The following is a 23,888-nucleotide window of genomic DNA, read 5'->3' on the forward strand; positions in this document are numbered from 1 at the left end:
CAAAACAGTCAACCGCCTTCCCCGCAGCAACGCAGATCCCGTGCCCCGGCTCCGTTTGGCCATTTCGAGATCGTCGCCATTGTCTCACCACTGTTCCTTTTCTTTCCCTCCGTCTCACCCCATTGCACCCAACTTACACTCCACGGCACTGTGGCGCATCATTTCCGCGCTCTTGCCCTCCGCCCAGCAGCTGCCGACCTGCCGACCTGACTGGAATGTCGTGCCGTGTTCACAGCTAGCCCTCGTCGAAGCTGATCAACTTCTCACCGCCCGCCGAACACGACCGGCCACCGTCCGAACGGCAAACCCGAATCGGTTCGCGGCCAGCACACTGCGAACCGTCCCGCACGGACAGCAGACCTTCTTCTTCCTCTCGCCAAGCTCTCTCGAGCCGCCAATCCGGACAGCCAGAAGTCCTCTTGTCCGACAAAATATATCCCACCCTGTAATGCTCGGCGCGGGACTGCTCGTCTGAATCACGAACCCCGGTGAACCTACCACACCAGATTCCAACCGACCGCGTGAACCGGCCTCGGACCATACAAGCTCTACCGCGACGGGAGCATTCTCAAATTCTGCGACCTGAAGGAAAGGGCCCCCCCCCGCAAATCGCCATGGCGGACCGGTATTATGATGATGGCAGAGCCAACGAGGCATTGGACCCGGAGCTGTTATACACAAAGGAGTTTTGCATCGGTGGAGGCAGTTTCGGCAAGGTCTTTAAAGGGTTCGTTTCGTTCCGTCCAATTTCGCAATCTTGGTAACCACGTCACGTACTTCGGTTCGACTAACACCAGGGGTCTCGCGGTTACAGTGTAGAGAAGAGGACAGGACAAGCTGTTGCGATCAAGGTCATCGACATCGAGAGCGCAGAAGACGAGGTGGAGGACATAATTCAAGAGATTGCGATTCTTTCGGAGCTCCAGTCGCCATACGTCACGAAATACTATGGCTCATATGCAAAAGGCGCCGAGCTCTGGATCGTCATGGAATTCTGCTCGGGCGGAAGCTGCGCCGACCTGATGAAGCCGGGCCATATCGGAGAGGACTACATCGCCATTATTGTGCGCGAGCTGCTGCTCGGCTTGGATTACCTCCATGCTGATAAAAAGCTGCACCGTGATGTCAAAGGTATGGCCATTGGGAGTTGATGTGGCTTCCAGTGGAGATTTTGTGCTGACAGGACGATAGCTGCAAACGTGCTGCTTGGCTCTAATGGGCAGGTCAAGCTCGCCGATTTTGGTGTCTCGGGCCAGCTGTCTGCCACAATGACCAAAAAGAACACGTTCGTAGGCACGCCGTTCTGGATGGCGCCCGAGGTCATTAAACAGTCCGGATACGACCACAAGGCAGACATCTGGTCCTTGGGAATAACGGCACTCGAATTGGCAAATGGAGAGCCGCCATATGCCGATATCCACCCGATGAAGGTCCTCTTCTTGATCCCAAAGAACCCGCCTCCAAGACTTGAGGGCAATTTCACCAAAGCTTTCAAGGACTTCATAGAACTGTGCCTACAGCGAGATCCAAAGGATCGACCAGTAGCCAGAGAACTATTAAAACACCCTTTCATTCGGAAGGCGAAGAAGACGACATATCTCACAGAACTCATTGAGAGACACAGCAGATGGCGCGCGACGCACAAATCTGAAGATGACGACCCGTACGATGAGAATCAGGAGCCTGTTCAGCGAGAGCAGGTCAACGAAGACATGTGGGATTTTGGAACCGTGCGGCTCGTCGGCGACCGCGGAGGGATCGTGACCAGGCCAAGTCTCAATGATATGAATGACTCTGCGAGGAATGCCCGGGCATCTCGGCCACTTGATGCGAACCATGGCGAAAGCCCTCGGGCGACGTCGCCGTCCAAGGTCTCAGCGCATGACTTTGCCTCGGCCTCGGGCAGCACCCTGAAGGCAAATGGCGGCAACTCGAGACAAGGATCACCACAACGGAAACCGGTCTCCGCACTGCCACCGCCCTCGCCAACCAAAGTACCGCTTCCTGCTTCGCCGAGAAAGCTGCCGCCACAGCCGCTTGATGGAGAGACACCACGACCACCCAGACATGCCGCACCAGTGGCGACCATGACATCTGTGGACTACGACCAAGCATTACAGCACCAACTCCAAGAAGACATGGCGCAGTTGAATATGCAGTCACCTCACATTCAGCCACTCTTTGCGCAGGCACCTCCTCGGGCGATACAGCCGCATATCCTGTCAGCCAAGAACTCCCAGACGCATCTTCAACCGCAGCAACCGCAGCAAAGGTCGCCATCGAAACCCAGCTCATTCATCATTCCCGAGATACCACCGTTCCGTGGTGCTAGCGGCACCCATCAACCTGTCCAGAATATCACGCCACAGAGCTCACCTCAACGATCTGCACAGGCATTTGCCTCGAAAGCAGCCGCCCAGCCGAAGCAGCTACCGCCACCACCCGAGTCCTTCCCATCGCCGTCACCAGCGAACGCTAACGGCGAGCTGGACGCGCTGAACGACGTCATCTTCCCGGCGCTCGAGGAGGCCCTGAAACGGCGGCAAGTACGGCTGCAGCAGATCTACCGCAACGAGAAGATCACGCCTCAGCGGCAGCGCGCCGAGGCGGCCCACGACAAGATCCGCAAGCACGTGTACAAGCTGGCCAACGTGTGCAAGGAGATTGACCGGCTCGACAAGAGCGAGCCGGTGGGCATGGGCAAGGACGTCGGCACGTTCCTCGAGGGTCTGCTCGAGGAGATTCTTGTCCGCGTGGAGCCGCTGGATGAGGAGGAGATGGTATAGTAGTGGGCTGGGGGGAAAGAGCTGGTCCAGAGCTGTTTGTACAGACAAGACGTGTAGATATTTTTTCCCCGAGGCGGGAGCAGCACTGGTACAACGCGTTTGACTTTTTTTTTCGCTGGCCGTTACATTTCCAGCAAGAGGCTTTTCTTGGCGGGGGCGTCATGGCGTCAGCGGGACAATAGACATTTTTTCTTTTTTGTGCTCTACCTTGCTAGGACATGGCGATGCATGGTCACTTCACATTGTCCATGTCATCAGGCTTCGTTTACAAGATAATTGATTGGTAAAAAAACAAAAGGCTATGTTCTTTCATGCATCCGTCCATATGGCAGAATCCTATCCCGGCGTGTGCACCTTGCTTGGAGCATAATAGCCGAGGCGGACGCCATAATATCCAGAAGAAAAGTCGTCGATTCGTGACTTTTTCGAGAGGTATCATCCTGGCCCATACGGTGCACTGCATGTTGCAGCCCTCGTCTCCTGGGCTCCGTTCGCGCCGTGTGCGCTGCTCGGGACCGTAGGCAGTTCTCCGGTCTTGATCCCCCGTCCATATTCCTCCCTGCTCTCTATAGTTTTTGGACGATATACATGGCTGAAATCTCCAATGTGGAGAAGTTGACGTGGTGGGTGGATGTGTATCTCATGAATTGGGGTATTTATGTTGGGGCTTTGTTCATTTATTCTTTCGGTTTCCAACTACGACTTTGAGAACTCTGGCTGTTCTAGAATTTACAAAGTCTCCATCTTGTCGAGGATGGCGCGGGTGAACTCGTGGGTGGTGGACTCGCCACCCATGTCGCGGGTACGGACCTTGCTGCAAAGGTTGTTAGTGTGCGCCTGCAGGAATGCGAGAGCTGACAGAAAAAGAAGACTTACCCCTCAGCGATGACGGCGTAGATGGCCTGAGAGATGCGGTTGGCGTGGTCGTCGAGGCCAAGGTGGCGGAGGAGCATGGATCCGGAGAGGATCAGGGCAGTGGGGTTAGCCTGGTCCTTGCCCTTGATGTCGAGACCGACGTGACGGCAGCCGGGCTCGAAAACGGCGACGTCGCGGCCCATGTTGCAGCCGGGGACGACACCAGGGCCACCGACGAGAGCGGCGGCGATGTTGGACAGGATGCCACCGTAGAGGTTGGGCATGACCATGACATCAAACTGCTGGGGGCGCGAGACACACTGCATGGAGGCGTTGTCGACAATCATGTCGTTGATCTCGAGGGTGGGGTACTCCTTGGCGGTCTCCTTGAAGGTGTTGCGGAAGAGGCCGTCGGCAAGCTTCATGATGTTGGCCTTGTGGATGCAGGTGACCTTCTTGCGGTTGTTGGCCAGGGCAAAGGCAAAGGCGAACTTGGCGATGCGCTCCGACTTGGCGCGGGTGATGATCTTGAGGGACTCGACGACGCCGGGGACGCTCTGGTGCTCGAGACCCGAGTACTCACCCTCGGTGTTCTCACGGATGATGCAAAGATCGACATCCTTGTGGCGGGTCTGGTAGCCGGGGATGTTCTTGACAAGGGAGACGGAGGCGTAGATGTCGAGCTCCTGGCGCATGGCGACGTTGAAGGACTGGTGGCCGGAGCGGTCGACGGGGGTGTGCAGGATACCCTTGAGGCCGAGCTTGTTGCGCTTGAGAGAGGCGACGGACTCGCGGAAGACGCCCTCAGAGGTGCCGGGAGGGCCGCTCTCGACACCGGAGACATCGACCTGCTCCCAGTCAATGGGGACATTGTCGGCCTTGAAGATGGTCTTGACGCTCTCGGCGACCTCGGCACCGATACCGTCACCGGGGATGAGGGTGACGGTGTACTTGCTGCCAAACTTTGTGGGCTTGAAGATGTCGGACTGGACGGTGGCAAAGGAGCGGGTGGCCTGCTGGGAAGCGGCGGTGCTCAGGCGCTGGAGGGAGGAGGCATTGTCAGCATGGAAAGGCTGCGATATATCTCTCGAGGGACATGCGAGATGTCGTCACGAGCCATTGGGGGTTGGATGCGGCCCGCGAGGGCACGGCAAAGCGACCAAGAGGGCTCGGACTGGAGAAGCGGGGGATTGTGAAAAAAACACGTACCTGGGCAGCCCGTGCGGAGTTGCGGGACAGCATGTTGAGAGGTTTGCGGGACCGAGAAGTGTAGAAGTGTGAGGGTGGCAGAGGGAGAGTGCCAGCAGAGGGGAGATTGAAGAGCAAAGTGGAGGAGGAGGAGGGCAGCAACGTCAAGGTCAGGAATGAGGTCGGGGCAGGAGAGGAAAGAGGGCAGGCTCGTGGCTGCCCGGGAAGGTGAGCGGAAGGGTCGAGTGGTGAGGGTGGAGCCGGCGGTGGTTTGCAGTGCGCGCAGTGCCGTGCACCCCCAGGACAGGACCTGCCTTGCTGCTGCTTGCAGTGCTTGCAGTGCGCTCACCGAGAGCAGTGCAGCGCAGTGCAGCGCAGCGCGGCGCAACGAACAGGTAGGTGCTGCTGTGGTTCGCCTGGTGCTGGCCCTGCCCAATCACAGGCCGTGCCGCTGCCCGCAAATGGCGCACCGAGTGGGCGCATCGGAGCTCAAATGCGGCGTTACGGCGCCTGCCCTCCCCGAGCCGAGCTTGCTCCAGATTTTTTCATGCTCCCGCTCTCCACTTGCCCAAACAACATCCTTCCACCCGGCCCAGCACGCACAGCTCGTCCGCATCTTCTGCGCAGTATCATAATTCTTTGTTGTGCAGTTTGGTGTCTGCCGGCTGTCCCATGGCAATTGCCGCTCAGACTTGCAGTCGCCCCGTCTGCGACAAGTGTCGTCAGAATGCCCGGCTCTCTGCTTGCAGATTTCCCCAGCTTTGTCTCAGTGCTTGTCGACGTCATATCGAGGAGTAGCCTTCACATGCCAATCGACCACCGACTCAGGTGCCAAGTTAGTGCCGGGTAAGCGTTCTCACGACACATGGCCATCCGACACACTGTTTGCCCCACATTGAGACAACCTCATTGTCATGCATTTATTTGTCTACGTACAACGGCATCCTGAATAGCTGCGAGCACAAGCAAGTGCACACGAGCAGAATCTTGAGAACTGTCTCTCGTACGATGCTCAAAGAACCCAAGTCAGGCCTCACCTCACGTCCAATCTTCCCACCTCGCCCGCTCCAGAACAACCGCTTCCGCACCATAGGGCACTGGCCCAACAGCGCCCTCGTATTCGAGGAGGTAGCCTGCCGCGCAGGCGCTGAAGCTCACCTTCTTCTGCTCCTGCAGGTAGAAGTCGTCAAACTTGGCATCCATCGCCGCAGCCAGCGTCCGCACGTCGCCAGCCGGGTGCAGTGTCTGCCACGGCAGCCGGCACGAGACCCCCGTGCAATCCTTGAGCGTCAAGAGCAGCGCATCGACGCGGGCAATGAGCTTCGCCGGCTCGAAGCCGTATATCAGCGACGAGTTTGCGTAGATGTTCTTGAGCTGTCCCGGATCCGCCTGTGCATCAATCATTTTGTCAGTAATGTCCAGCCCAAGCGCCGACTGGCAGCATAGCAGCAGCCTGCGGGCAGGGGTGTCCCAACCTTCATGTCGTAAAGCTCGTGCTCGTTTGTACACCAGACAGTGTATGACAGGTCGTAATCGTCAGCGACGATGCGGAGTGACTTGTAGGTGTTGGTATCCGTAGAACCTGAACACACGGACACCTGGTCAGCAGGATTCTTCTTTTCCTTCTTTAGCAGATGTCATGACATATCAGAGCGGGACGGCCGCCACACAAGACTGCTTTTTTCATGAGGGTTCTATGAATGGCGGGACAAACCATTCTCGACCCCAGACCCGGTGCTCAGGACCTGCCCTTCTGATCCCGCGAATCCCCAAAACTCCACGTTGACATGCTCAGCCTTGTGCTCGAGCGCGAGCTGCTGCTCCACAGTGACGGGAATCGGCACACCATCAAAGTCCTCCTGCAACGGAATCCCCGCGAGCTCGAAGATCGTGGGCACAAGGTCGGTATGCGAACTCGGAAAGGACACGTTCTGCCCCTGCGCCACCCCTGGCCCGCGCACGATGAAGGGGATGTTGATGTCCTCCTCGATCGCGCAGGCCTTGCCGGGCGCCAGGCGGTGCTGTCCAATGTGGTAGCCATTGTCACTCGTGTAGATGATGTAAGTGTTGTCCACGACTTCGGGAGGCGCGGTCTGCTCGAGGCGCTCGACGAGCGCCTCGACGAGCTCGTCCACAGCTTGCAGGGAACGGATGCGTAGCCGGTGAAACTCGTCCAAGTAGTCCACGGCTGTGTCGTTGAACCGCTCCAACGTCTTGATCCAGCCTGCACCGCTGGCCTACAACAACAAGTCAGTGTTGTCAGCACAACTGAGCTCTCCAGCAAGCTGGGGCAAGTCGTTCTTCTAAAAGCCAAGGGTTTACACGGCACCGACCTCGTCCGGATTGAAGTTCAACCTCCGTGGCACCCTCGCGTCGGGAAATAGGTCCTTGTGCCTGTCTGCCGGGACCGCAGGGTCGAAGCGCTGGCCGATAGACTGGGAGTGCGGCGCGATGGGCGCCACGCCGATGAAGAATGGCCGCTCGCCCGCCCGAGGGATGGCGGCATCGAGATAGTCGAGCCCTCGAGCCAAGGCGAGGTCGGTCGAGTAGTTGCCAGGGCACCCCTTGGGCACCTCCTCGTTGTGGCCGACCGTCACGTTGTTGTAGAGGTACGTGTAGGGATCGAGAAAGACTTTAATTCTCACAGAATATTTGGGAGAACCCCCCGAAAAAAAGAATCAGCGCTGGCGCCCATGACACAATCAAGCACAATGTTGCGGCACACTCATGGCAGGTAGCTTGATCTAATGACTCACAGTCTGTCCTGTTCCACCCCTTGGGGAAAGGCTTGTTATAAGTGTTAACCGACAGCCCGTTCATGAGCTTGCCCGTGTAATACGTATCGTAGCCGGCCTCCTGCAGCCACACGGGGAGATAGCGCTCGTTCCACCCTTCGGACAGGAACTTGGCGTACCCGCCGTACGGCCCGCTCACGTCCGTCACGTTGGTGTTGTGCGCCGCGCGGCCGGTCAGCATGGACACGCGCGAGGGGCAGCACAGCGCGATGGTGCAGTAGTGCTTGTCGAAGCGGGTGCCCTTGTCGGTGATGTGCTTCTGGAGTAGGGGCTGGTAGGTAAGCGAGTCGAGCAGCAGGTCTTGGTCGTCGGTGAGGATGAAGAGGAAGTTTGGAGGTGGATGGTGGTTGGTGGTCGTGGTCGTGGTCGTGGTCGTCATGGTCGTGGTCGCCGTCGTCGTGCTGCTCGTCGTCACGTTCTGCGTGCAGTGGACGAGGTGGCCGTAGAAGAAGAGGCTGAGCAGGACCGCTCCTGATCTTGGTGATCTTGACACCACCATCATGTCATGTACTTTATTGGAGTTGTTGAGCTCGGAAAGATTCTCAAGAAACTACTACTAAACCCCTGGTGGTTTCAATCTCTTGGGAACATCAGGTTGCCGGAAGATTGCCATGTTTTATAGGCGAACCACACAAACGAACACCAACGTCTGTATCGTCCTTGCACCATATATTGCGGGCTGAAACTCTGCGCTGCCCATACTCGAAGTCTCATGACACGGAAACACGGCCGACTTGCTGCAGGTCTGCGGAACCAATAGATGTTCCGGTTCGCTCACCCGTACCATCACAAGAACAGGGGGTGCGGCCGCGTCGAGGAGCCTCTCAGCTGGCGCTGGGGTAAGCCTGTGGCTCGCTAGCGCAATGATATACGGAGGACGCATACACGAAGGCCGGTTGTTTCTACCTTTGAGCACAGATCTGCCTGGGTTCAAGTAATCTCCCGTGGTGAGATAGCTTCTTGATGTTTCATGGATATGTGCTATTCTTAAATAGTCGTGGAGACGACTTTTGTTGTGCATGCTGCACCTTTATTCAATGCTTTCAGCTTCCAGCCTCCAGCCTCCACAAACCCATGTCATAGAAATTCTCCCTATACGATCAAATCGATCAAGTATGCCAAGGGAAAAGGCGCAGCATCAGACATGCAAGGCGTCTACTATGGCAGGTCTCATATCGCTTGAGCACGTTGCCGCACCGAGTGAGTGGAGAGATTTCATTCTGTCGAGGTAGACGCCTGCCGAGACAGTTGGGTGTAGAACATCGCTCTCAAACGTAATGACAACCCTTCCTTTCATAGTATCTCCGTAGGGTATTTGCTTCTCACAACTCCAGCATCGCTCCACACATTTGTGAACCCCTGACCCCGACAGTGAATGGATTACATCGTAGGCTCAGACTTTCGTTTTTCCTGAGAGACCAAATCCTGTCTCTTTCAGGGGCCCCGGACTACTTCCACCTGTTTTGAGTCTTAGACCCCTGTTCGGGCAGAGGTAGAGAGATCGACTCGTACAGCTGCTTCGTTCGCTCCTCTTCCTTCAACTCCCATGTCGGTATCTCGGGCACGAGAGCCGGTCGCAGATGGAGCCTGGAAGCACGCTTCTGGCGCATTCCGCTCTCGTCGCCAAACGCCAACATACTGGTCTTTGTTTCCTCAGTCGTGTCAGGAGACGACTCCTGCGTAATGACCCAGCTCCGCACCATGTCGGTAGATTCCTGCAACTCGATCCTCTGCTGTGCCACGTGCGAGACCCAGGTGTCTACCCCTGACTTGGCTATGGACGCAGACTCTGGAGAGTCGTCGATCAGACGGGACGCCTCCGCATCACCGGGCCCAGTCTCGTGTTTGTCCGCATGTGTCTGGCCAGGCTCGTTCTCGGAGAGGCTGTGTTTGTCTCCCTCTCGGTGGCCAGCAGCATACTGCTGCCACGAGTCCATAGTGTTCTGAATGGCTCTTCCACGGGGAACTGTGCCGCGATGGCCGTCATTGCCGCTGAGAGCGTTGGTATCGTTTCGGCGGGGTATCAAGGGCACCTTGATCCCGTCGCCTGTAGGGCCGAGACCTTGACCGACCTTCCATCCACTCTGCTGCAGGATCTTGGCGCCGAAGCCGTAGCCTCTACTGAGGGCCTCTTCACGGCCAGATAAGTCGGGGTCATCAAAGGTCTTGGACTTCAGGAATTGCGTAATGGGAGAATCTGGGCGTGGAGGGATGGTCGCAGGCACGGGCCCTTGCGAAAGTGTCTCTGGCGGTGCCTTCCGGAATGTGATCTTTTTGTATGTGCTCCGCGTTCGCATGGGTAAATCAACAGAGCCTCTTTGTCCACCGGCCGAGGGTGATGGTGTCTCTTCATCAGAGTAAGCCAAAGCGCTCGCGACGAGCTGTTTGCTCAGCGAGGCGGGCGATTCGGCCGTGCCAAACAGGTGGTGGAGCGAATTGTCGGAAGTAGCGTCTACACAAGGTAGCTTTCCCGGCGTGAACGGCTTTGCCGTCGGCCTCATCTTTAGCTGGGCAGCCTCGAGGCGGGGCGTCTCGATCGGCGTATGGTCATCGTCCCCTTCGTAGCCCTCTTCTTGGACACTTGTGATTTCTTCCTGATGGCCAAGCAAAACCGAGTCCCTGGTGGCGGTTTCAAGCTTCTTGACAATACTCCCTAGAACTGTACTTTGTACAGCGGTGATGACGTTGCTCGCTTTCAGATAAGAGACGATCTATTGGGATGTTAGCGGTTTGAGGTAGCCGGAGAGTTCGAACAAGGCTATTACCGTGGTGAGGGCATCGTGAGCGAGATGTAAGTCGACAACATCGTCGACAAGCGGGTCGGCTACCGCCAAAGTACTCTTGACCTGCAATGCATTGACTCGGCGAGGAGTTTGCAGGACTTGACTTAACATGTGGTGCAAGGCCATTGGCTCAACATCACCCGGGCCTGCGTTGGTTGTGAGAAGTGTGGAAATGGCGCTCTTTGGCATATGATGGCTGCGATGCTCCGGTCGTGACAAACGGCACAAGGCTACCCTCCCTACTCAAGTGGACGAGGTCGTACGGAGACGAGCTGAGATAGGGACAAGGTGTGCAATGAAAGGTTGCCGATTGCTGAAGGAATGTAGAAAAGTCTTGCGACTGTCCAGAACGTGTGCCGTTGAAGGCTGCCCAGGGCGACTTCTGCGCCGCCCATATGTCTCGGAGTTTTGTTGGATCGATGGATTCCGCGAATTGCCAAGCTGGCGAGCTGGTTCCTAGAGACATTTCTGCGCTGTAGCGTCACTTGACCAATGACGCTCCAGAATCCTGGAAGTCGCGCAAACGCAGGCAGCCAAGGCACTTGCCGAACCGTGCTTGCACCGGTCGATCTGCCACCAAAAGGCGCAGAATACTTAAGTATTCAACACAACTCAACTCGAGCGCAAATGAATCACATCAGATAAATCGCCTGGCCAGTGGGGGTCGCGTGGATGATAGGAGCGTTTCCATGTCCATCAGTAAGGAATGAGATTGGTATTGTCAAAAATAAAGACTCCAGAACGCCGTGAGATGCAGGGGATATCTTCGTGGCTTCAAAACTGTATCCTCCGCTTCCGCCCAGTGTATTTCGAGGTCGCCTTCACAACCTTGCCCTTGCGCTCCATCTGCTCTTTCTTGCGCACAATCCATGCCTTGCTGCCTTTTTTGATATCGCCCTTGCCACTGGTCCGTTGCTGCCGGCCGTCAAGGACGTCGACATCGTCCATGCCCTTGACGACGCCTGTGATATCACCACCATTTCCTTCAATGTTGCCACCACCAACGGTAAGGACGAGGTAGACCTTGACGTTCTTGGTCTCGGGGTCATCCTCCAGGAGACCGGCTCCAAATCCAGCCTTGACTGCGGCGCCCGTAATCATCTTCTTCTGCTCGTCGTTCTTGGGGTAGAACTGACACACCGCGCGCCCACCACGTTTAAGACTGGCGTACAGGCCATTGAAAAATCGCGAGAATCGGCCCAAGGGCGACACATCGCTAGTTTCCGCGTTACAGAGCCATTGGATGGCACTGATGCTGATCGCGGCATCGAAGGAACCAGCTCGGAACGGGACTCCTTGGCCGATGTCGGCCAGAAGCAGGTCGCCCTCCACGTCTCTCTGTAAGGCCACATCAAGCATAGAAGCGGAGACATCCATTCCCACCCATACATGGGGACCGCCTTCCTCCTCACTGAGTCCCGAGAGGATCTCGCCGGAGAGACCGCTGCCGCAGCCAACATCGAGAATGAAGGACGGGCCAGGGAGGTCGAGTAATTCCAGAGCACGATGAGTCATCGATGCCTGGATGTTTTGTATCCGTGATGAAGTCGTGTACTTGCGCGCCTCGACATCGTTATAGTGCACGTCGGCAGATCTGTCGCGAGAGCATATGGGATCAGTACCTGTCCACTAATTGCCATGGAGGGGTAGAACGAGGAGGGAAGCGGAGCTTACAGGGTGTCTTCTGGCCGCGACATGACGAGAGATCCGGAGAATACGCCGGAGAGCGAGGACCAAACAGTCAAGTGGGAATGAGAGGGGTAGAGCGCTCCGTTGCGTCTGGCGTGATTGCCTCTTGTAACCCAAAACCGTCGTCGCCGTGAGCAAAGTGCGGTCTCGAAGTCCTCAACTTTTCAGTGGGGCCCGCCCTTGCGCACCTTCAGAGAGCCCTATCGATAACATGAACTGGAGAGGGTGCACGCCCCCACCTGTCAGAGGCTTGGTGCGCTCATGGAGACGTGTTTAATGGCCTTGGACGCGTCCAGCTAGGGCGAAGGTGGGCTGTCCTCGGCTTGTCTTGCATGCAGCTTGAGAGGCCACGAATCCTACAACCCCGTCCACCACCACGCGGCCTTGGCTTGGCATAGCTTCCCATGCTTGACAACATCACGAGCCTTTGAGCATACCGAGCCAACCCTCGCTCATTTCAGCCTCGTAACCGCGCTTCGCCCGACGCTGTGTTACCATAATCCAAGCACCACCCGAGATCGCAGGCACGACGTCATTGCGACAGCTAAATTTCAGCCTCGCGCCCTTCCAAGCTCCCACATCGCTTTTGCCGACGACCCCTGACGAACTCCGACGAGCTTTTCCCAAGCAACAATTGGATAAACTCGGCGAGCACAATATTTGAGTCGACATGTGGATCTTACCGCTGGTGGGATACCTGGGGTCAATAGTAGGCTTCTGCTTCTTGACCTTAGCAATTGGTAAGCCAGCGCATAAAACTACCGGAGGCAGTGCCTGGGACTTGACATTCCATATCGAGCACCGTGCTGACTTGTTGTCAATGAACATAGCCTCTGGTCTCTACTATCTATCCGAACTCGTCGAGGAGCACACCGTCATCGCCAAACGCCTCCTGACGCAACTCATCTATGCAGTCATCGTTCTGCAAGTGATATTATGTATCATCGACAGGTTCCCTTTCCTCCTTGGCCTCATGGTCATCGGGTCCCATGTGGTCTACCTGGGAAACATGAAGCGTTTCCCTTTCGTTAGGCTGACTGACCCCTTGTTCCTTGCATCTTGTGGTATGGTCGACCCTCACAGCCTGCAATTCTCTGGACACTAAGCGCTGATCGTTCTGTGGCAGTGTTGGTGCTCATCAACCACTACTTCTGTTTCCGCCACTTCTCGACCCTCCAACAGCAGTCATATTCTCGCATGACGTCCATGTATGATCAACCAGATGTGCCGACCTTCAGCGAGATCGCCTCGTATTTTGGGCTGTGCGTATGGCTCATTCCATTCGCCCTGTTCGTAAGCCTGTCCGCCAGCGACAACGTTTTGCCGACAATGGGAAGTACGGATCGAGCGGCAGACTCCGAGGGCAAGAACAAGCGGCAGAGTATCATCAAGGTCGTTGTCGATAGCGTCCTTGACGGCATCGCAGAGGTAACTCGAATGTTCGGATTGAAGAAGAAGGACGATCGCTTCTAGACACGCACGAGTCTTGTCTCCAGCAAACAATAAGAGCATTTTCTGTCATGACTCCAAACTGCAAGACCATTGGCTAGCAGCATCGACTTATCGCATGTGGCGAAGTAACGTGAATAGGAACTACGAAGACAGATCTGGGCGAACGCAACGGACAGAAAAGCTCCGGGATCCATTTTGCCAAGACCTGGCTGCTCATGCTGGACGAGAAATCCCATCTCCCCAATACCCGCAGTCAGCTTACCTCCAGTCCACCTGAAAGCATGTCCACGGCTCCGCTTCAAGAGCCGACCGATGGCCCGCAACACCAGTCTGCATCGAGGGGTTGGCTGAGCGACGAATTTCTGCACTTCTTGACAGTGCACTGATCATCTGGTTCAAGGTCCCATTGAGTTTCCTGACGGCGCAGCAGGACCAGCGCATTCATGCACCACAGCCACCTTATTACACTTAGCAACCTTGAATTCAAGCGGCCGTGGTCGCAATCGCAGTATTCCTTCCGAGGCGACACATGTGCAGCAATATCACACCATGAGCGCACATATCCGTGGAGCATTTGGCTCGTCCACAGTGCCCAAACCCTCTCAACAATGCGCCGTGGGCAAATGCCGGGTCTTGACCCATGCGAAACCACTGGCAACCCTCTCAATGTTGCTGCCTGACGATCTTGCGGCACGTTAGGAAGAGCGGCAGGTGACTGTGGCCTGCAAACAAGGGACCTTTTCGGGAATTTTCCCAATTCTGGCACTGAGACAATGGATTGCACAACAGAAATCTAACCATCTGCACGGAACTTCTTGCGGCCTTAGAAGTGCGATTCCAGAGCGGGACTGATCTGAAGAAGCTCGAATACATTGGCCAATCACACTGTGTTTAATCTGGCAGCCTGGTTTCTTCCGCGCTACGCTGCGGCCCGGTAATGACAGGGGACGTAGCATTCTCCACACTAACACTGACAGAGTGTTGGGGTTGGTCGCCGAATCAGTCAATCCTCGTGTTGGACCACATGATACATTAGCTGGAGAGTGTGCAGGAAGCGACGATCAGAAGTGGCGACTCAGTCAACCCTTTTTCTCAAAGCGGCTGAATGAGCGCGCATTGTCTGGCTAGGGCGGGAAGCGCAAGTGGTTGCTGTACCACGGTAGTTTGTTTGTGGTGACTATTTTGGGCGTGACCCATCAGAACCTTACCCATGCGTTCTAACGTAGCACCGACAACACGGCTAGCAACTGTGACACGGTGCCCCTACAAGGCTGACAGACATTGGGCAGATCTCAGGAAGGGCCCTCCGCCGTACAGGAGATGCCTGGTTGCACCAATGACCTCTTCGCGATGTTGTCTCCCTTCCGCTGCAAAGCAAAAGGGTGGAGCCAGGACCCCAAGCTCCGGCATCACAACCGCAATCACATCCCCTGCGTGCCATGTCTTGGTTGCTCCCAGGCCGTGGCCTGAGGTGGAACCACCCCTGTGGAGTCTGTTCCTTTGGCGGCTCCTCGAAGCAGTCCACTTGCATTCTGGACATCTGCTTCTCCTTCGTATTCTGCTGCCTGGTCCCTCGGTTATGCCCCTTGCCGCCTATGGGAGATAGCCTACGAAGAAGGGTTCTTGGTTACTGATGAAGAGATGACCCCTGGCAGCACATGATAACCTTATAATTCGCAAATCCGACCTGTTGCCCATTTCTTTAACAAGATATCGAATAGCTCTTCACATGGCTGTCGACAAACTTGTCTCTCATCCAGGTGCCACAATCTGAGAGTACAGCATGGCGGCTCCCAGCTTGTTCAGAAGCCAATTATTGGCGTTGCTGAGGAAGAATCTCATGGTCATCATTGTCCGCTCTTGGATTTCGACTCTCATCCGAGCTGCCATCCTACCCGTTGCATTCGTTGCACTACTGCTCTGCATCCCGAAATTCACAGCGCGTCCTTCCAAGCTCAATGGCCACTCCGACGTCACGTCCGTCCGGTCGCTTGCCGAAGTGATGGGATCAAAACCTCTTGTCCTCTACAGAGATCCAGGAGTAGGTCCTGATATCGACCACGTTATCGAAACCATCACCAGCCCACTCGACGCGGACCTCGTCAAGTTTCTCGATCGTGTCGACGATGTCGATACCGTCTGCCCAGTCGACTTTGATGGCAACTCACCTTGCTTTGCCATGGTTCTTTTCAACGACTCTCCCCTCAGTGGCAGGGTGAACGCCAGCTGGGAATATGTCATACGCGTCGACCCGGGCATACAGATGTGGTCACCCAACATTTTCGACAAGAATAACGCGTACAACAACTTGCAGCTACCTCTCATCACCACCATCGAGAATGCAATGCTGAACTCAACCACCAAGTACGACACGATGCTATACACGACTTACAGCCAGAGTGTCGAACAGGCCGCAAAGTACGCGCGGATAGATTATTTGACGATGTGCCTGTTCATTATCAACTTCGCCTTTTACGTCGCTATCGCCTCTGTAGCCCATCACATTAGTTGTGTGATTTGTGGAGATCGCGCATCCGGGATGTCGCATCTCATCGACGCGATGGGTGGAGGTGCAGCATGGGCTCGCGTGCTCTCAAACATCTTATTCTTTGATGCCCTGTACCTGCCCCTGTGGTTGATCATGGCCGGCTGTAAGTTGATCATATTTCTCACCATGATACTCTCGTACATTCTCGTGGCTGACCATCAAATGCCTACTAGTATTTCAAGCTCTTCTGTTCCAACATGTCAACTTTGGTCTCACCCTGGCATGGATGGTCCTCTCCGGTCTGGCTACCGCAAGCTTCAGCGCGTTCCTGGCATCCCTCTTCAGAAAAGGATCTCAGGGTCCTCTGGTGGTCGGTATCATCGTCCTCGTTCTCGCAGTTGGCGGTGCCATGTCAGAGAGCATGCAGAACGTCAGCATGGGTATGATCCTGGGCCTGGGTGCTGTCTTCCCCCCTATGGATTTCATCTTTTTCTTCAACTTCCTGTTGAGATCAGAAATTGACGAGCTGGATGTCATCGCGACTCAACCACTCCCCATCGATGAGTACAGCTGGGGACCAACGAGAGTGATGTGGTACAACGAGATCGGGTGTTACCCATTCCTCATCTTCCTCACTGTCCACATTTTCCTATTCCCGTTCCTAGCCTGGCTAGTGGAGTCCAAAGTCCATGGAAACAACCGTGTGCGCAGAAGCTTCGACACTTCTCCCGAAGGAGAAGGATCACATGTAGCTATCCGAACCACTGGTCTCGTCAAGCACTATTCCCCAAGCCTCTGGCGCATGATCTTCTGCTGCGGACGCGGCAAAACCGTCAAGGCTGTCGATGGGCTTGATTTGATCAGCCACAAACGTCAAATCATGTGCCTCCTTGGTCCTAACGGAAGCGGGAAGACCACCACCCTGGAAATGCTCGCAGGCTTCCAAGCCCCGACTGCTGGATCCATCGAGTTCAACGTCTCGCCTTCCTCAATTGGAATTTGTCCTCAAAAGAACACCATGTGGGACAATCTGACCGTTCGCGAACACCTCACGATTTGGAACATTCTGAAAGGGAGCGCCGATAATGCTTCTAGCATTGACGAACTCATGGAGACTTGTGACCTCACGCAGAAGAAGGACAAGCTGGCACGGAGCCTTAGCGGCGGCATGAAGCGAAAGTTGCAACTTGCTTGTATGCTGGTCGGTGGCAGCTCCGTCTGCCTGCTCGACGAAGTGACCTCTGGGCTTGATCCGATATCGCGCCGCGTCATCTGGAATGCTATTCTCCGAGAGCGTTCGCGTCGCACCATGATACTTACGACCCATTTCCTCGACGAGAGCGAGGTATTGTCCGACCACATTACAATCTTGACTTTGGGCAAGATGAAATGCCAGGGCACACCGGCTGAGCTCAAGAGTGAATACGGCGGCGGTTACCGGGTACACATACCAAAAACGGTAGACGTTTCTAGGGTCGATTTGGCCCTCACGGAAAAAAGTGATCGGTACATTGCCACAACGCCTGACTCGGTGGCTGCTTCGAAACTCCTTGCGTCCCTCTCCTCTGAGGGTGACGATTCCCAGCTGTACATGACCGGCCCCACGATTGAGGATGTCTTTCTCAAGGTGGCAGAGGAGCCGCATACTCTGGCTGGCGAAGCCATCGACGCCCTTTCTCAGAGTGAGTCTTTGACCACAGTCACAAACACCGCGCCAGGGAAACGAACGCCGAAGTCCCTGTCTCTCACGAGCCTTTATTCCAACCAACTCCGCGCATTCCTGATTAAGCGAATCCTTGTGCTGCGTTCGTACTGGTGGGCGTACATTCTGGTTTTGTTCCTGCCCATAATCATCACCTGGGGTGTTCGCGGCTTCATCATGGACCTGCGAACCAACCTCAAGTTTGATCCTCCCAAGTGCGAGACTCTGGTGATCCGTGAGCCCGGCTACGACAGCGAGCTAAGATTCTATTCGATGGGGTATTTGGCTCTCGGGCCACAAACCGTCAACGAGTCGACCGCGGATGCCATCGCGGACATGAATGGCGGTTCCCTCTACCCAAGCTACTCATATTCTGGCTGGGAGTACGGGCCCTTCGTTTACAACAGTCGACAGGATCTGATAGACTTTGTTCTCTCGCATCCCAACAACGTAAGTGAGGGAGCAATCTGGCTGGGCGAGAACCCCCTGCTCATGATAAGCGACACCGGCGGAGGCGGTGACATCCCACACCTCGCCAATGCTGTCCGGAGTAACACGACGATCACGGCAAAAGTTGGCACGCTTGCCGGCTGGCGCCCTGCAACAGTCGGCCTCTCATTCGTCTACATCACCGTCATCTCCCTGGCGATGTTCCTGTACCCATGCTTCTTTTCTCTCTATCCAACATATGAGCGGAAGTCCCAGGTTCGCGCGTTGCAGTTTTCCAATGGTGTGCGGCCGCTGCCTCTGTGGCTAGCATATCTCCTGTTCGACTTCACTTTTGTGCTCATCATCGCAGCCGCGTGTACCGCAGTCATGTCCATGACTGCCAACTGGTTCAGCATTGGCCATGTTTTCCTGGTCCTGGTCTTGTTCGGCATAGTCGCCATTGAGATCGTCTACCTTATCACTCTGATCTCACGGTCCGAGGTCGCAGCGTTTTCGCTTTCTTTCCTGTTCATGGCAATCATGTATGTTGTTGCCGTGGTGTCCATGGTTGTAAGTTCAAATTCCCCTGTAACGCTGCCCAAGTTTCACAACCTGTTGCGACTCCTGCCGACTGAATGCTGACTGCCTTGATTGCATATAGACTGTCGACGCTGCGAAGGACAAGGTTGCCTCGAACGGCATCGCATTTGGCCTTGGCCTCATCTTCCCGGTATTGAATCTGTTCCGCTCGCTGGCAGTTGGTCTAAACACCTATTCCATTCGCTGCCAGGGTAGTGTAGAGATTACCGATCCAAGCTCGATCTACGCTTACGGCGGGCCAATTATGCTTCTCATCATCCAGATTATTGGGTACGGTTGCTTCCTGCTCTGGGTTGAAGGGAGCACCTTTGCCTGGCTGGCAATGGTGTTGAAGCCGAGGGTTGGGGGAGCCGACACAGACGACGAGAAGCAAGCAGGCAAGAGGATGTCTGGCAGACCCGACGTCGACGCCGAGACAAAGCGAGTAGAGGAGACGGAGACGGATCTGCTGCGCCTCCTCCACGTCACTAAGCAGTTTGGCAGCGGCGCGAATGCCAACGTTGCCGTTGACAATGTGTCGATTGGTCTTCGCGAGGGCGAGATCCTCGCCCTCCTCGGCCCCAACGGTGCCGGCAAGACGACGGCCATCAACTGCATCCGTGGCGACCTCAACCCGTCCCAGGGCCGTATCCTGCTCGAGGGCGTCGACACGCACAAGGACGTCCGCCTTGCGCAGCAGCGCCTGGGCGTGTGCCCGCAGTTTGATGCCCTCGACCTCCTCACCGTCCGCCAGCACCTCCGCTTCTACGCGCGCTGCAAGGGCGTCGACGACATTGAGAACGACGTCAAGCAGGTCATGGCGCAGGTTGGCCTGACTGTCCACGCTGACAAGCTGGGCTCCAAGCTCTCTGGCGGCAACAAGCGCAAGCTGTCCCTGGCGATTGCGCTGCTCGGCGACCCCCCTGTACTTCTGCTCGACGAGCCCAGCTCGGCCATGGACGCCGCCAGCAAGCGTGTGCTCTGGAAGGTCCTGCACGCCGTGGCCCCCGGGCGCAGCATCCTCATGACGACGCACAGCATGGAGGAGGCCGACGCTCTGGCGACCCGCGCGGCCATCGTGGCCAAGCGCATGCTCGCCGTCGGGAGCACGCAGGAGCTGCGCAAGGCTCACAGCAACGAGTACCACGTCCACCTGATCCTCAAGACCGCGCCCCTCTCGCCGGCCGACGAGATGGCCGGCGTCGCGCGCTGGGTCGAGCAGACCTTCCCGGACATCCACTTCGAGGGCGAGAACCTGGGCGGGCAGGTGCGCTTCATCGTGCCCGCGGACACCCCGGTGCCCGAGCACGTTCAGCGGGCCGAGAAGCACCGGAGCTTTGTCCGGTACATGATTGACACGCTCGAGGCGCGCAAGGAGGAGCTCGGCCTCGACTGCTACACCATCGGCGCGGCGACCATGGAGAGCGTGTTCCTCAGCGTGGTCAAGGAGAGCGACGCCTGGGACGAGGAGGAGGACAAGAGGCGGCCGTGGTGGAAGATGTTTGGCAAGACGATTTGATCCTTTTTTTTTTCTTTTGCTTGTCAATTTTCTCCTCCGACTGGACGATTTCCCTAGGAACAACAGGGGGAAGTGCGAGATCCCGGAAAGTGCTCGGCGGAAGTCTTAAAATCCTGATTTGTTTATGTTAGCTTTGCGCATTGTGTATGACCTTGTAATTATGCACCGATACCACCATCATTGCCGTGGCGAACACGATTCTTGCTTTCAAGTCCCCGTGGCTCTGTGTCCCCATAAGTCACGCTCAAGTTCTTCTTTGGATTTATGAAATGCAAGATGGATTCGACTGATGTTGATCATGAAAAAGTCTGTAGGCTAGCTTTCGACCAAATGCTGACGTGGTCAAGTATTTCAAAGGGGTAAATTGAGCCATGCAGAGTTGCTCAACTAGTGCAGATGGAGGCAGGCAGAAAGAACACGTCCAATACACTATGTGCCTTCTGTTACTGATATGTGCTAGATTGCGCTCTTTCGTAACCTCGAACCGTATACTTGCTACTACCTTCCAAGCGTGCTGTTCGTCGGCCCAGATGACCCAAGCAGACCATCAACCTTGATGAACACGGCCTTCTGCTCGAGCCAGTCGTCCAGGGAGTGCAAGAAGCTCTCGCGCCCGGCGCCGCTGGACTTGTACCCGCCGAAGGGCATATCCCACGCACCCGTCGGGGAAGTGCAGTTGACGCCGACCATTCCCGACTCGAGTCCCTTGGCTACACGCAATGCGCGGTCAATATCCTTGGTGTAGAGCGCTGCATACAGGCCAAACTCGGTATCATTGGCGACACGTAGAGCTTCTTCCTCGGTCTCGAAAGTGTTGATGCACGCGACCGGGCCAAAAATCTCTTCCTTCATCACCTTGCTGTCCTCTGGCTGCTGCAGGAACACGACTGGCCCGACGAAGAGGTCTAGCGACTGGGAACCATCGCCCGGAGAGGACGATGGCACAGTAGCGCCGGGGTCAACAAACTTGCCCGTCTTCTTGCCCTCCTCGATGTACCGCAGGACCGTCTCATATTGCGTCTTATCGGCCTGAGGACCGCTTGTGGTATCTGGAGACAATGGGTCACCTAGCTTGCGTGCAGCAGCATGGGCGTTGAAGGTGGTGACAAACTTGTCGGCAATGTTCTTGTGAACGTAGATGCGCGAGTTGGCCATGCAAGTCTGACCAGAGTGGAACATGATGCTGTGCTGCGTGTCCTTGGCAGCCTTTTCAATGTCGGCGTCCTCGAAGATGATGGCAGGTGACTTGCCGCCGAGCTCGAAAATAAGATGCTTCAGGTTCGAGTCGGCCGCAGCCTTCTGGATTACACGCCCAGTGCGTGCGGATCCAGTGAAAGACAACGCGCGGATCTTCATGTGCTTGCTGATGGCGTTGCCTGAGACTTGTCCATGGCCGTGGACCACGTTGATGACACCAGGCGGGAAGCCAGCTTCCGCAATGAGCTTGGCGAGGAGGTGTGAAGATAGTGGCGCCTTCTCGCTGGTCTTGACAATCATGGTGTTGCCGGCGGCAATGGCAGGGGCGACCTTTTTGCTAAAGAAGACGAGCGGCGCGTTCCAGGGGATGATGGCGGCGCAGACTCCGTAGGGCTGGCGGAGGGAAATGTTCATGAACCCGGGCGTGTTGAGACTCGAGGTGCCCACGGCGTAGCCAGACTCGGCAAAGTACTTGAAGTGGGTGGCGGCGTAGTAGCCATCAAAGTAGATGCTTATAGGCCGGCCGATGGCGAGAGCTTCACATTTGGCCAGGTCTTTGTCATGTTCAATGATGAGCTGAGCGAGCTTGGCCATAGGTATGCCGCGTTGCGCAGGCGAGAGAGAAGACCAGGACTGCTGAGCAGCCTGGGCGGCAGCAACCGCCTTATCGACATCTTCCTCAGTACCCTCAGAGACTATTGCTCAATGGAGTCAGCTCGTGTCCATGCGCAGAAGTCAAGCGGCGTTCGTCAGGAACCAGAGGCAGGACAGACTTAAGACTCGCCTTTGCCAACCAGCTCTCCCGTGTAGGGCGAGAAGAGGTCAAATGTCTTGTTGTCACTTGACGGCACAAACTATTTAGTTTGAGTTAGCGACGTGCTAACAGCGGACTGGAAGATACCGGAGCATGGCCTAGTGCCTACCTCGCCATTGATGAAATGTTGAACCTCGGTGGCAGCCATGGCGTGTGAGTATTCGAGGTGTGCTGGAGGGGTATCACGAAATGACAGGCTGCGAGCAAGTGCGGCAGAATATGCGGAAGAGTCAAGGTCAAACTGGCACGGAGCAGTGGCAAGCTCAAAAACGGATTCTATGCTCAGTCAAAAGAAGAAAACCACATAACTCCTATCGCCACGACACCAAGGCGCTCCTTCTTGCCTCCAGGCCAAGCATACTTGCGACTGCCCCTCTTGGAGATGCGATGCGGGGCACCCGGCACCGGGGGAGGCAAGCTGCCCGTGAGCCGGGACGGAGGTTGCTCCTTCCCTGCAGGCATTGGGCATTGTGCTCGGTGAGGGGACAATGACTAATTGCTTCACGGAGCTCCTCTCGGAACCATGTCGACCCTTCAGATCTGTGACTCGGCCCCATTCTGCGAGAGTGTGCATCATCAGGCGGCGGCACCATGGACAAGGGAACGGCGTGGGCGCATCGGCAAGCCGATGGCAGCGGGTCCACGATGCCGATGTTCTGCACCCCCGTGGCATCGCTACATGCACACATCGGATGAAGAATAGTGCTGGTTTGTTGCGAAGGCCACCAGATATGCAAGTACAGGTAACACACCCCTCCCCTGCAAGCGCCGTCACTTTCCCCAAGCACGTCGGCCGAGGCCTATCTTCTAGCTTCACCATCATGCCCACGAGTCGTGATAAGGTCGACGAGACCCACCGGTCCGGCCTACTCGAGCAACGCCGGCGGCGACCTGGCTACCGACGGCTTCCACGCCCGAGCAATGTTCCGACGGCGAGAGGAATGGCACCCCGATCTTATCGAGCGTCAATCATCGAGCCTGTCCACCAAACCTGATGGGTAATCGTGGTGACAGCATCGTGGAATACAACAATACCCAATCGTCTGAGTGGGGGTTCCAGGCGTGATGGTGACAATTGGCCTGCATGAGCTGACACATGGGAGACAGGGATCTCCGCGATACTCTTCTTCTCCATATCTACCAGCGGCACAGCTTCAACTCAGTCAGCGAGCCCGTAGGCAGGTCGCTAAATCCCCGAGGAAGCAAGCAGCCATGGCTATATCTTGGCATATCACGTATTGCCGTCAAGTTTGGGCTCCCCTGGGTTTCGCGCGTCTGACGTCCATGCTCGATCGCGCCAAATCGGAACCAGCCGGATCAGCTTTGCATGATACATAAAAGAGCCAGGTTCATTGTGGCAGGGAACGATAGCGCCGGCGCGTTGTTGCCGAAAACCCCAGATCTGGTTTGAGCCATCCGATCGACGACGGAGAAGTTTCCGAGACGGCCGTGTCGCGTGGCTAGTGTCTACCGTATCGCAGGGATCAGTCTCAAGCACAGGACTGGACCACAGTCCAAGATGGAGTGTCACCAGCCGATGCCGACATCATATCTTGCTTCCGCAACAGCGTAGTGATCCCAAATACTTGAACACGACTAAGATGTTGCGGCT

General features: G+C 56.1%; 9 protein-coding genes across 9 annotated transcripts; 4 read left to right on the top strand and 5 right to left on the bottom strand.

The window, feature by feature from the left end:
• Positions 1-614: 614 nt before the first annotated feature.
• Positions 615-2,786, top strand: B0I36DRAFT_238280 (kinase-like domain-containing protein; the record flags this gene model as incomplete). Its single annotated transcript, XM_046149596.1, has 3 exons — positions 615-727; positions 815-1,131; positions 1,192-2,786. The coding sequence occupies 3 exons, from the start codon at positions 615-617 to the stop codon at positions 2,784-2,786; spliced, it is 2,025 nt and encodes a 674-aa protein (XP_046014837.1).
• A 729-nt stretch (positions 2,787-3,515) lies between these two features.
• B0I36DRAFT_372608 (isocitrate dehydrogenase subunit 1 mitochondrial precursor) lies at positions 3,516-4,883 on the bottom strand (the record flags this gene model as incomplete). Its single annotated transcript, XM_046160132.1, has 3 exons — positions 3,516-3,600; positions 3,663-4,681; positions 4,851-4,883. The coding sequence occupies 3 exons, from the start codon at positions 4,881-4,883 to the stop codon at positions 3,516-3,518; spliced, it is 1,137 nt and encodes a 378-aa protein (XP_046014838.1).
• A 537-nt stretch (positions 4,884-5,420) lies between these two features.
• B0I36DRAFT_284906 (arylsulfatase precursor) lies at positions 5,421-8,003 on the bottom strand (the record flags this gene model as incomplete). Its single annotated transcript, XM_046151575.1, has 5 exons — positions 5,421-6,218; positions 6,305-6,427; positions 6,575-7,066; positions 7,163-7,461; positions 7,586-8,003. The coding sequence occupies 5 exons, from the start codon at positions 8,001-8,003 to the stop codon at positions 5,868-5,870; spliced, it is 1,683 nt and encodes a 560-aa protein (XP_046014839.1). The 3' UTR covers positions 5,421-5,867.
• Positions 8,004-8,828: 825 nt separating this feature from the next.
• On the bottom strand, positions 8,829-10,596 carry B0I36DRAFT_429035 (uncharacterized protein; the record flags this gene model as incomplete). Its single annotated transcript, XM_046162482.1, has 2 exons — positions 8,829-10,335; positions 10,390-10,596. 2 exons carry the CDS (start codon positions 10,594-10,596, stop codon positions 9,073-9,075), a joined length of 1,470 nt encoding a protein of 489 aa, XP_046014840.1. The 3' UTR covers positions 8,829-9,072.
• A 502-nt stretch (positions 10,597-11,098) lies between these two features.
• On the bottom strand, positions 11,099-12,242 carry B0I36DRAFT_263762 (S-adenosyl-L-methionine-dependent methyltransferase). The gene is made up of 2 exons (XM_046151169.1): positions 12,082-12,242; positions 11,099-12,001 (listed from the first exon to the last, which is right to left on the bottom strand). Exons 1-2 carry the CDS (start codon positions 12,102-12,104, stop codon positions 11,182-11,184), a joined length of 843 nt encoding a protein of 280 aa, XP_046014841.1. The 5' UTR covers positions 12,105-12,242; the 3' UTR covers positions 11,099-11,181.
• Positions 12,243-12,766: 524 nt separating this feature from the next.
• B0I36DRAFT_360231 (transmembrane adaptor Erv26) lies at positions 12,767-13,569 on the top strand (the record flags this gene model as incomplete). Its single annotated transcript, XM_046158268.1, has 3 exons — positions 12,767-12,836; positions 12,927-13,160; positions 13,223-13,569. 3 exons carry the CDS (start codon positions 12,767-12,769, stop codon positions 13,567-13,569), a joined length of 651 nt encoding a protein of 216 aa, XP_046014842.1.
• Positions 13,570-15,210: 1,641 nt separating this feature from the next.
• On the top strand, positions 15,211-20,514 carry B0I36DRAFT_83827 (uncharacterized protein). Its single transcript, XM_046163432.1, has 3 exons — positions 15,211-16,199; positions 16,270-18,737; positions 18,829-20,514. The coding sequence occupies exons 1-3, from the start codon at positions 15,332-15,334 to the stop codon at positions 20,263-20,265; spliced, it is 4,773 nt and encodes a 1,590-aa protein (XP_046014843.1). The 5' UTR covers positions 15,211-15,331; the 3' UTR covers positions 20,266-20,514.
• On the bottom strand, positions 20,493-22,551 carry B0I36DRAFT_83839 (aldehyde dehydrogenase domain-containing protein). Its single transcript, XM_046163433.1, has 3 exons — positions 22,386-22,551; positions 22,247-22,316; positions 20,493-22,157 (listed from the first exon to the last, which is right to left on the bottom strand). Exons 1-3 carry the CDS (start codon positions 22,422-22,424, stop codon positions 20,764-20,766), a joined length of 1,503 nt encoding a protein of 500 aa, XP_046014844.1. The 5' UTR covers positions 22,425-22,551; the 3' UTR covers positions 20,493-20,763.
• Positions 22,552-23,076: 525 nt separating this feature from the next.
• B0I36DRAFT_316884 (uncharacterized protein) lies at positions 23,077-23,884 on the top strand. The gene has a single exon (XM_046153093.1). It carries the CDS (start codon positions 23,342-23,344, stop codon positions 23,612-23,614), a length of 273 nt encoding a protein of 90 aa, XP_046014845.1. The 5' UTR covers positions 23,077-23,341; the 3' UTR covers positions 23,615-23,884.
• The last annotated feature ends 4 nt before the right edge of the window (positions 23,885-23,888 follow it).

This window comes from Microdochium trichocladiopsis, assembly GCF_020744255.1.
Source record: "Microdochium trichocladiopsis strain MPI-CAGE-CH-0230 chromosome Unknown B0I36scaffold_3, whole genome shotgun sequence".
Classification (NCBI taxonomy): Eukaryota; Fungi; Ascomycota; class Sordariomycetes; order Xylariales; family Microdochiaceae; genus Microdochium; species Microdochium trichocladiopsis.